This window comes from Dreissena polymorpha, chromosome 2 (genome assembly GCF_020536995.1).
Source record: "Dreissena polymorpha isolate Duluth1 chromosome 2, UMN_Dpol_1.0, whole genome shotgun sequence".
NCBI classification, from domain to species: domain Eukaryota; kingdom Metazoa; phylum Mollusca; class Bivalvia; order Myida; family Dreissenidae; genus Dreissena; species Dreissena polymorpha.
Window position 1 is genome coordinate 44126375 of NC_068356.1, and position 11826 is coordinate 44138200.

The following is an 11826-nucleotide window of genomic DNA, read 5'->3' on the forward strand; positions in this document are numbered from 1 at the left end:
AATCAAATTTCACCTTATAATCGCGCATATTTATAAAAAAAATACAGACATTTACCACTTTAAAGCGTGTACTTTAAACACAAACACAAACTTAATAGTGTAGACAAGCAACGTGGGCTCATGGTGAATAGGACTTTATTCCTCCCGAAAGCAGTTTATTGCGTTTCGTGCATTTCGGTTGTGCTAAAGTAAAAAGGAACTGCAGAAACATTATCATAAATAAATGGGCTGTTACCTTAGTCATTTATTTAAAACATACAACCCAATAACTATAAAATGAATGGCAAATAAAATAATTACATAACATTATGAAAGCTTTTCATTAAGTTTCGTACTAGACTGTATCGTGATAAGCTTCTGCTAGCTTTATTGTAAAAAAATATTTTAATACTGAACATCAGAATGTATATATAGGATCTGGCACAAGTTGTCATATCATACCATATTTTATTAAACGAGTTCAGGAATTTTGTTCGTAAGCGAGCCTTTGGCGAGCTTACTAACGAATTTCCTGGACGAGTTTAATAAAATATGGTATGATATGACAACGAGTGTCAGATACTTTATCACATGCTTTTAAATGAGAAAATTTTATAAATATTTACGCAAACATAATGATAAATCCCGAATGTTGTTTACATTTCGTGACGTCATTTGACGTTGCAACGTCATTTCAGCAAAATAACAAAATGCGATTGGTCAATCGAACGAAAATAAGCAAATGGAAACGCTAGAAAAGTTTATTACACATGATTGTGTAAGATAAAAATATATGTAATGGTTATATTACATGGGAAACAGGGTATGGCATGTGATAAAAAATATTTTCAGTTTGCTCTCCCTAAAATAAAAAATAAAAATAAAACAAATTAGTTAAGCGTTTAATATTAACCCTAAATATTTGTTAAAAATGTAGGTTTACGGTTCGATGAAAAAACACGTTTAACAAATGTTTACCTCTATTGTGAATGACAAGTTCCCTCGACGCCCCCTGCCCACGCAAATAGACGCTAACTCTTTCACCCTTTATTTGAATGAGAAAAGAAAATCAAACTAATACACGTCTTTACCAACTATCATTCGAAATATAATTATGAAACAACATCATTTCTACCAATTAAACGGTAAATAAACAACTTCAATTTTACATCTAACATTACCATTTAGTTCTGACGTCTGAACTTTGAAAACAATAACAGAGATTAGTTTACTGTAGATTAGTCTTCAGCAATTGATTTATGTTGTGTTATTAAATAACCGTCGCATTTTGCTCACTTAGTATTTTTCTTTTGTAAGTGAGGAAGATTTTAAGATAAATATATGTTTACATGTTTTGTCATGTAAGTATAGTGTGCCTCCACTGATTGTTCTTCCACATTATGGTTTTCGTCTTTCGAACCACTATAATTCGTTAAAACAGAAACAATAAAAAAACACGTTCGACTTTCAAGAAAGCAAATGAGATGCAGCATTCTCACGAAAAGACATATCCAAGTATTATTTTTTGTCATTTTGTAAAAAAAGAAAAAAATACATCTGAAAAATAAATTGCATTGACATTATACGCGACGTCAAAGAACATTAATTAAAAACAGATGTTTACCGATACACTTTAAGCACGCAAATGATTACTTGGCACTGGCCTAAATGCATTCATATATATTAAATTACCGTGAGGAAGCATACATTAGTGACAGTATTGGAAACGATTTTAATATATTGCAGCGTACTTCACTAAATAAACTCTTTTATTCCCTTTAACGTAATACAGAAACAAACGAATGCAAATATAGGAAACGATCTTTAGATTTGTTAATTCAGATTGCGACTAAGTATGATGCTAATTTAAAATTGGAAGTCGCTATCTTTGAGGTGTTAACATGGAATACATTAACATAATATTAGTTCAAAACGTAAATAATTTAATCAGCTAGTCAAACAAACAGAAAGTAGATTCAAAATCTCTATTACATACATATAAAATCTCTATTACATACATATAAATGCATTATATCAAAGTTGATCATGAGACAATATAAATGCAATACGTGTAAATAGGGATCACGTATGCTTATTTTCAGAAAACGCGATACAACTTACTGTTCACTGTCTTCTGGATGCTCCTTCCCAGGTAAAGCCTGTCTATGCTTCTGTAAAATACAATGCCGGAAGATACGCATAGTAACTGCTAACAGAAAGCATTTTATGCAACCAACAATTAAGAGATCATATTTTGATTTGACTTCAACGACTTTCTGGAGTTTCCTTATTTCTGTATATTCAACTTACGTAGCTGATTCAAGATGACTTAAAGAACCACACTTCAAAAGAACAATGAATGTTTTCATGCCTTGTATTATGCTGCAAAAGATTATTACCAAGAGATTAAAAAGACACAACATCAGAAAGTCGACTTGGTTGATTGGGGGAAGCATATATCTGCGAAGCAATAGCCCACCATTTATTGTATTTGCATATTAAAATATATCGTAATTATTTTGGTGGCACCAACCTTAAACGCATCCTTTGGCAGTTCTTGAAATGTATGCGGCAAACCTGACAACGATCGTGTTCTATTTGAAATATAAATATAAAACAATACATTATTGTAAAGCATGGTGGTACGATTAACAGTACTTTTGTCCAATAATGTTTTAAACTTCCTTGATAGTAATTGTAAACATGTCTTGATTAGAATGACACAATTTCATCTTTGTATTAGTTTTAAATTGAATATAAACTAAAGACAGGTCTTAAATAGTGATATCAGCTGTTTAATAGTGATATACACATTTTGAATCGTTTTTCTCATTTATGGTTTTATAAAATTGAGTAACAAACTCGAAATAAGAGTAAAAACACTCCGAATATCTCACACAGATTTTTGTGAACATAAGCAACACATAAAAATAAAAGAAGATATTGATCACACGTTTACCTTTTATCAGAAGAATGTTCATCACTGAACGGCAGTGGCTGCTGAATGTTTGTGTCCCTGTCATGGATAAATGCCTTTTGTGGTTTCAGGAGGTTGGGCTGATGTGCAGCCAAGTCCTTGGTTTTAAGCACTGCTTCTGAGAATGTCTTTACTTTGGACGACGTTTTGGAACATAACTGTCAAATGGAGGTTTACTCTAATTTTCATATGTTTATAACATGATCGCATCGATTTTAAATTAATACTACATAAACTATATTGACAATGGAGGTAAAGCCCGAGTGTAGTGTTAAATAACCATAGTACGCAATGCTTTTAAGATTTCATTTCGTGTACATATAATTATAATAGTTTTGAGTGAAATGGCCGATTACACAACCATAAAAATTAGTACCTGATGAAAAACATTAATATTTGGTTAAAATAATTTGACGTGGCAAATGTTAATTGTTACAAAATGTATCATACAGACAGTTTTATACAAGTGTCAACCGTCATCCGTTCACGATATATATACATTAAATTAGTATAATTATAATGTATTGATGAATGATTACGTTACACTTTGCACAATTGTATGTTTCCCATAGTTTATTATTTATTTTACCATGTTGAGCTAGATAAACAGCTGACAGTGTGCTAGATAAACAGCTGACAGTGTGCTAGATAAGCAGCTGACAGTGTGCTAGATAAGCAGCTGACAGTGTGCTAGATAAACAGCTGACAGTGTGCTAGATAAACAGCTGACAGTGTGCTAGATAAGCAGCTGAACGTGTGCTAGATAAACAGCTGACAGTGTGCTAGATAAGCAGCTGAAAGTGTGCTAGATAAGCAGCTGAAAGTGTGCTAGATAAGCAGCTGAAAGTGTGCTAGATAAGCAGCTGACAGTGTGCTAGATAAGCAGCTGAAACGAGAAATGCTGACTCAACTTCGTAAACATAGTTGGCATGTTATACAATTTATTAATGCATGACGAAGTACTTGTCCGAACTAGCTGCATCATGTCCAAATGTATCCTTTGACATTGACATTTAAGGTCAAACGATAACACGGGTCTTACTTGTTTTAAGTCATTTTTATATGTTGGCTAGTTGTGGTAAATTAATCCACAATTGCATGCTTCATGTTGTAGTAACTGCCCGAACGGGCTTTATTTTGTCCATAGTTGACATTTGACCTCTGATGGGCAATGAAGTTACAGTCATTATTATAGCCAAGTATTTGCAACGTTTATCACGATTGTTTAGCACAAAAGTAATACAGAATCAAATAATAATCGAATTCGGTATTACCGAATAGTTTATTCTATTTCAAGGACGTATGCAAGTAAACACATCTGAAACCCTTACTAACACGTGTCCTGTAAATGTGTGATGCTAATTGTTATCATTAATTTGAATTAATTGAGACATATATTTTATATACACAAAGGTTGGTACTGAAATGTGACCTTTAAAATTCGTGACATATATTCTTGACTGCAACATGTTCGTTAGAAATAATTCATGAAAACAATGCAAATGCTCCGAAACATATGACAATAATTGAACTTTAACAAATGGACTGACAAACGCTCGACCGGGCATATATTCGGACAGAAATAAAACCGAGTAACTATACCTTTAATTCATTAATACTGTCCGTATATGCACTAACACTAATGTTGGATTGACAGCTTTGCCAAGCCGTAGCAATGCGGTCTGAAATGGCGAATGTAAAACTTAATATATTTGATGGTATAAACTTATGTACACATCATCTGATAATTGGTCGACAATATTGAATTAACGGTTTTACCATCGTTATAAACAAAATATTTACGCACACTTAACAGTGATGAAAGACCTTAAAACATCTAAAGAAACGATACATATTCCGAGATTCTTTATAAAATGTAACAAATATCTTATGTATATAAATGTTAAATAGTGTGATTGATGTCGTTTTATTTCTAACGGTTAAATGCACGAAACTCACGTTGGAAAATTATTAAGAAATTCAACAAACCGAGTTCTTATTTATATGTATTATTTTATGATTAATTATGTCCGGGTCGAACTTAAAAGACCTGTGTAAAACATGAAAAGAGTGTACACATGATGAGGGCGCTTAGTTTGATGAATGGATGAACAAAGAGATATACCCTAGTTTCTCCGTATCCCTGGAGAGGTGAGTCTTACTTATTTGTATACTTTACCGTCAGGTTCATCGCTACAGCTGTAAGGCACGCTCATCAATGGTGGCAATGGCAGACAAACCTTTAAAAGATAAACCATTTACGCTACTAAAATTAATATAAAGTAACACTGTCATCAACCATTATTTATCAATAAATGATTCACCAAATTCTGCTTTGACTGTTCAATTGCAGTTTCCATACCTTTGATTACTTTATGTTCACAGTTGTGTTTCACGTTTTTGTTTTCTTATTTTTATTTACCATTCACTTTCTTTTACTGGAAGACTAACGTATGGTGGATAGTATTATATCACATTTTGTAATAGTATAAACGTATACGGAGAGTTAAATGATAATGACTATGGTATCCTGTTTTTTTAATGTTCTCCAATACATACAGCAAAAGCGCATAAAAATTACCTTTTTAAAAAGGTGATGCTTTTTATTACAGGAATTTTTACTATATAATGCTATCGTCTGAAATCTTGTCAACAAGAATGGATATATCAGGAAAACTTAATTTCTTTTTGTAAGGTCATTTACCAAACAGTTATGACCTTATGTTTTAACATTTGTATGACTTGGACAAAAAGTTTTTTTTTCTGTTCCTCCTGCACATACTTCTGTACTTTGAGACGACAATATCGACGGCGCTCTTGGTAGTACTCCCTTCTTTAACCGTACAATATTCCCTGATCGATCAAAATCTTCCTCTTTGAAGTGTTCATTGCATAATACAGATGTTTTGCTTGGGGTGAACTGTGGTCTTCCTACAGCATTTTCCCAGGCTTTCCGTGTTTCGATATCAGCAGGAAACCTTTAAATAGAAAGGCAAACTGTTTGTGAAAAAGTAAAGAAATATGCTCTATTTATCAATCTTATTACGTTTGTTGGATTGGTTCATGATCATTTTGTCTCTATGCGACTCGCCTTTTATTTCAATAAAACATTCGTTTCATCGTGATCATTAAAGATGAATGCATACACAACATATTTAATTCATTGTCATGAAAAAACACCAAGACGATCATTATTATAAGGATTCCAATTAATAAGTTTCCAACAGCAACAGTAAATCAAACTTTTGAACAACTTATACTGGGATCAGGCAAAACTTGTGACATGTTGCTATGTGCATTTTTAACGGAGTTAGCAAATAAAGGGATTTCCAAAGTTTGTAAAATGAACGTACGACTACGCTTTTGCCCGGACGTCCTTTAAAGGAAGCGCTGACATTTGTATTAGAGATATTTGGAAAAAATATGCTGATCTTCAACACATGTTAACATGACAAATTGTGTAGTACTTAACGTGGATTGAAACCGTTATTGGCGAGACCCTGAAGTAATACCTCTAGTTCTTATTCACTACTTTGAGCTTTTATGAGTACATAGGTACAGCTCACCAGATGGTCAGTAGCTAGTAATTGGACTATTGCAGCTAGCTATACTACATGCAACACGTTACTACTTTTAAAGGGGCCTTTTCACAGATTTTGGCATTTTTTAACTTATTCATTAAATGCTTTATATTGATAAATGTAAACATTGGATCGTAAAAGCTTCAGTAAAAAATCAAGAATAAAATTTAAAAAAGGAAAATAACATTGCCCGGAGCAGGGTTCGAACCAGTGACCCCTGGAGTCCTGCCAGAGTCCAGAAGTAAAAACGCTTTAGCCTACTGAGCTATTCCGCCGTGTACACATGCTTGACGTATTTTATACCTTATATAAGCAATCTTCGTAGTTTCACAAAATTTAACGACAAAAACAGAACTCTCCAAATTATTCAATCGTTTCGCGTTGCAACGCTTTATAATTTTTAGGTTTTAAAATCGTCAAAAGATGCATATAATGGCTACATTAGACCATGATAAATGTTCAATATTACTGTTTCCTCACAAATATCATAACTAAAACGAAAATTTTCGAATCTGAAACAACTTTTTTTAATTTTGTCAATTTACCAAAGCGTGAAAAGATCCCTTTAAACGTTGAAACTGTAAACATTAACTGTATGCCAATCTCAAGATTTCTTTCATTACCAGGTTGAATCCCGAGATTATTACAACCACCGTTTCAACTTAATGTCTGCAGTATTTATGTAACTAAGGGCAGATTCCTAGATATTAAAAATCAAAACGCTGAAGGCTCTGGAATTGTTCGCTCTTGAACAATTTAAGACGCAACTAATGTTTCAAAATTTTAAAATTTAAAAGTTTTAAATCAGCACAAGCCATTCAAATGTATGAATAAATCATCCTATTTATTTAATACAGATAACTTAGACAAAATAACAACAACATGGCCCTTTTTCACTTTTTTTTAGAAAACAGTGATCATAATACAGGCTAAAATTGGACATGATACACTGCAAAAGCCCAACTTGTGCCTGGACGTACACCACATAACGTACATTGGTATCTATTTATAGAAGACATCATTGAACTACTTCGTTTAAAAGAATAACAGTGCTGCGCAACTTATTTGCAGTGCTAATTAGTGCTCCACATTGGCAGAAAACTTTATCGCAATTCCGGCCAACGGGATAATAGTGCCGGATAACTACAATTGCAATGTTTGAATTAAAAGGAATCTGTTTGTGCGAAAAATGTGTGCGAAGCGCCAGATAACTAAATCACAATGTCAGACAGTTGAATCACAGTGACGGACAACAGACACAAGGATTTAAGACTCTTTGTTCAATCCTGTTTTCCAAGGCACACTAAATAAAGATCGACGTCGAGGCCGTCAAAAGCAAAGGTGGTTGGACGATGTGAAAGAGTGGACATCCCTCCCGATGGATGAATTACTCACAGCAGCATACAGCAGACTTAACTGGCCGATGATTTCTGTAACGTCGTTCGTCATCCCCCCTTCCCAACGGGCAAACACCGGTCAAGGGAATGGTGTTGTAACCGGTTGAAAATTTAAAGTTTACATATGATAATGAATTTGTGCAATATTTTTAGTGATATGCTTTTGACTTTTTAAATGTTGTATTTGTTCAATCAACGAAAAGTGGATATATAACTAGAATTATAAGTAAGTCATTTATATGAATAGTAATACAATCAAAACATAGTAGTTGTTAAGTAAAAAAGCAACATTTAATAAACACTTGCACTTTAATGTTTAGGCGCTATTCAGTTTGAATATATTCGAATATTTCATAGGCTGATTGGAGATAAAACCTCTGAACTTTGGCTACAGCACTGTGCCAGCAAAGGATGTATCACTTTTCAGTGTAAGGAATTCCGGACTACTCTATGTATGTTCAAACGACACAAATTGATACCCAGTTTCAATTACGCGTTAAAATCCATCTCGCAGAATTTCAGGGTCAGTACTCGTTCACTAAATCGTCCAAGGAATATATAATTAACTATCGATAAACACAGTTTTGCTTTCAAGATGAAAAAACAAACAAATACACTACTCAAAATTTGCTAAGGATCACTTTTTATTTGCACATTATCTTCAATTTTGGATTACGTTCATTTTAAATTGTTATGTTGCAGGTTTTGATATTAGAATGTGTGTTTTTGATTTAATTTTAATGTATTTATTTATCATTGATGCGTGATGCTGGCTGAATCTAGCTAGGGGTGAACTTCAAATTACACATACTATAAAAAGTGATCCTTAGCAAATTGTGAATAGTACAGTATAGTGTCACGATAAAAGTAAAATCGTGTAATTATCCAACCACAAATGTTTGCCGTACTCGGTCAGCACGTCTGGAAATAGTTCCAAAACGCCTGGATAGGCTGCCCTTATTTACAAGTTTGCTATTTTGAATTCAATTTTGTATCCAAAAGCATTGTGCTAAAATGTGCCATTTACAATTCGCAATGAGATTTTTAATGACCATCGTCATGCGAAAATGGGTCTTATTCCATTTGCGCCCATCATATATATAGCCCACTCAGCCTGCGCATCACTCAGTCTGGTCAGGAGAATATAATCAACAATGTATACGAAAAATGTGCATATGTCCATGAACTTAACATTATCAAATTACATTATCAATAAATTTTATAATAACAAGAAATATTTATTCTAGTTTCGATTTCATTCTCCATGATTGGGATAGAAACGGAAGATCGGATATTTATTAAATGTATTATTATCCAGTAATTTGTAGTTCGAAGAACTCAAGTCTAGTCGCCTAGTAAATAATTATCATAACACCGTCATGATAATATGATGATGCATGTATAAGCTGACACTCATAATAACATTATTTATACTGATGCAAAATCACAACAATGTTAAGGCCTTATCGTGATGTAAACAAACATAAACTAGATTTCTATATTGTAACTTGATTTTACCAAAGCTCGTATTGCCTTTGCAGTGCGCTACTCCATATATGAAGTAAGAATACATGTAAATATAAATAAAAAGTTAATAAGTCCGTATTAGAAGGACTAAGCCAAGAGTAGAAAATACTTAGTTGAACCCATACAATTTATCTTTTTCTAAGTTTATGTGCATTAGGACTAAGAATAATTTACTTCGACTTTAATACTTTAATACAATCTTCGAAATATGTGGTAGTGCAACCTTTTATAAGGAGACCTCATTTAACCACACTATATCAATACCTGTGAAACGTTACTCCTTTTTCTTTTAAGCCGTGAGATCGGCGATTAGTACATCCAAATGATGAACAATGGTCCGGCATTGTCTCATGTTAGTTGTATAACTCCAACTCCCAGCTACTGACCCTCACGGTCGCGAATACATATGATCTCATTAAAGCTAAAAGCATTCAGGAAGATATATTTCCCCACCATACATTCGTAACAGGACTTCAACTGGTTCAAATTTTGGCCTAAGTATTAACAAACCAAAAGGTGATACCACGTGACCATGCCTTTAGTAAGATGGCGGTCTAATTTAGTTATCCCAGATAAGGCATGTAGTTACATGTATATCGAAATCTAATATTTGTTTTAGGAATCCCAACTATGTTGTTCATACAGGGGTTTCCGTTCTAAATATAACCTGGCTGTCAACACTGTGTAGCATATGCTTTGTTGTCAGTTTATAATTACGTATTTAAATCATATTCAACATGTTAAAATGAAAACAAATAAGATCATAGACGGATGAACACATATACATAAATCTGATAAATTAAATTGCAAGTTTCATATAATGCTTCAGGATCAAAACGTGCTAATTTTGGTGTAAAACGGTACTGTACACACTGACAAGAAAGTAAGAATATAAAGTTGACAACGTATAAATAGTACTCAAAATGTTAAAGGTAACGTATACTTTGTATTACTGTATAATTTTGTATTTTAAAAGGTTTGCATGTATTGCTATTATATACCGAATGATTTGTGGTAATTAAAAACTTAATCGATAATAGAGAAGCTTCTTTAAGTTTCATATTATACACAGTTTAGTCTGTAACAGCCTATAGCAGTACTAGTTGCGCATACGAGTGTGTAGACAGTATACTGCCTGAATACCTATTTTACTACAAGTGTAGAGTGTTGTTTTATAGCAAAAAAGTGATCCTAATACAGGCTATTGGACATGATACACTGCAGAAGCCCAACCTGAGCCTGGACTGAAACCACATAACATTGGTATCTATCACGGTGTAGATGCATATCGGTGGCCTTTCTGTCAAAATGCTGCCTCTCTGTTCATTCTTCGCTGCCTCTCTGTCATAAACAAGAAAAATGGATTATCGTATTTCACAAAACAGGTAAGAATATCTAAAATTAAAACCCGTAAACACATTTGTGCATAAAAAGATTTGAAGCATATATCCAGCTACAAGTTCACAGTATTCCGCAGGTCCAAACACGTATCACAAACTCTATCGAAGATGGAATGATGACGAGGGTGGTTGAACAATCGTGCATAGATGCCACTTTGATGACTTTTTAACATAGCTTTTCCGTAATATATGTCAAATATCTAGTGTCATTGATATCATCTTTATGATCAAACTTTTACGTTCAATGTACACTATATAGTAATTGTCATCAGTTTTACTTAAAAAATGCCTAATAGGTCGTCGATTGACATTTTATTTATCTCAGTAAAATGAACCCCCCATCCAAGCATTTTGTGCTGGATGGAGGGGCATTATTGGAGAATGACCGGAGCCCGAAATATACAAGCTTATCACTCTAGTGACCCGCAAAATAGTCGCACTTTAAAGGTAAAAAAATGACTTCACACCACGTGACCAATCATACATATAAGCTCGAGATCCACATGCAAATCTTATAGTTTTAAAGAAAGTTATGTTGGCTTCTTTGAAAAAAAAAAAAATAAACATATGCATATGACATTATTAGAAAAAAGCATATGTAAATCCTTATTTAAACTTTATCATTGTGTAAGTATTGTTACACAAAACTCCAACTACTAGTAAATATTTATAAATAAAAACAGGATGGGAATAAGAGGGAGGGTGCTTGTATATTTTGGCCTCCGGCCATTCTCCAATAATGCCCCTCCATCCAGCACAAACTGCTTGGATGGGGGGTTCATTATTTTCGATGGCCTACGGCTCTCATATACAAGCATGTTTAAAGTGAAGACAACATAAATATAACCAACTACATTTAATTCACTTCAGATGCCACATACAGTCTATATTACTTTGCTTCATATACTTAAGCATCATATGAAAATAACATAAAATTCAATATTGCAAAGTTGACCAATATTATG

At 33.3% G+C, this 11826-nt stretch overlaps 1 protein-coding gene across 2 annotated transcripts in view; it reads right to left on the bottom strand.

The window, feature by feature from the left end:
- The window catches only part of LOC127866837 (uncharacterized), a 219225-nt gene extending 209200 nt beyond the window's left edge, over positions 1-10025 (bottom strand). For both annotated transcript variants that reach the window (XM_052407668.1, XM_052407667.1), the window contains exons 1-9: positions 9726-10025; positions 5739-5934; positions 5136-5196; positions 4559-4638; positions 2939-3114; positions 2513-2573; positions 2101-2150; positions 1329-1401; positions 958-1024 (exon numbers count right to left, since the gene is read on the bottom strand). In XM_052407668.1, coding sequence (XP_052263628.1) covers positions 958-1024; positions 1329-1401; positions 2101-2150; positions 2513-2573; positions 2939-3114; positions 4559-4638; positions 5136-5196; positions 5739-5934; positions 9726-9805 — 844 coding nt within the window. In that variant the 5' untranslated portion in view covers positions 9806-10025. The remainder of the gene's footprint in view (positions 1-957; positions 1025-1328; positions 1402-2100; positions 2151-2512; positions 2574-2938; positions 3115-4558; positions 4639-5135; positions 5197-5738; positions 5935-9725) is intronic.
- Positions 10026-11826: the final 1801 nt, after the last annotated feature.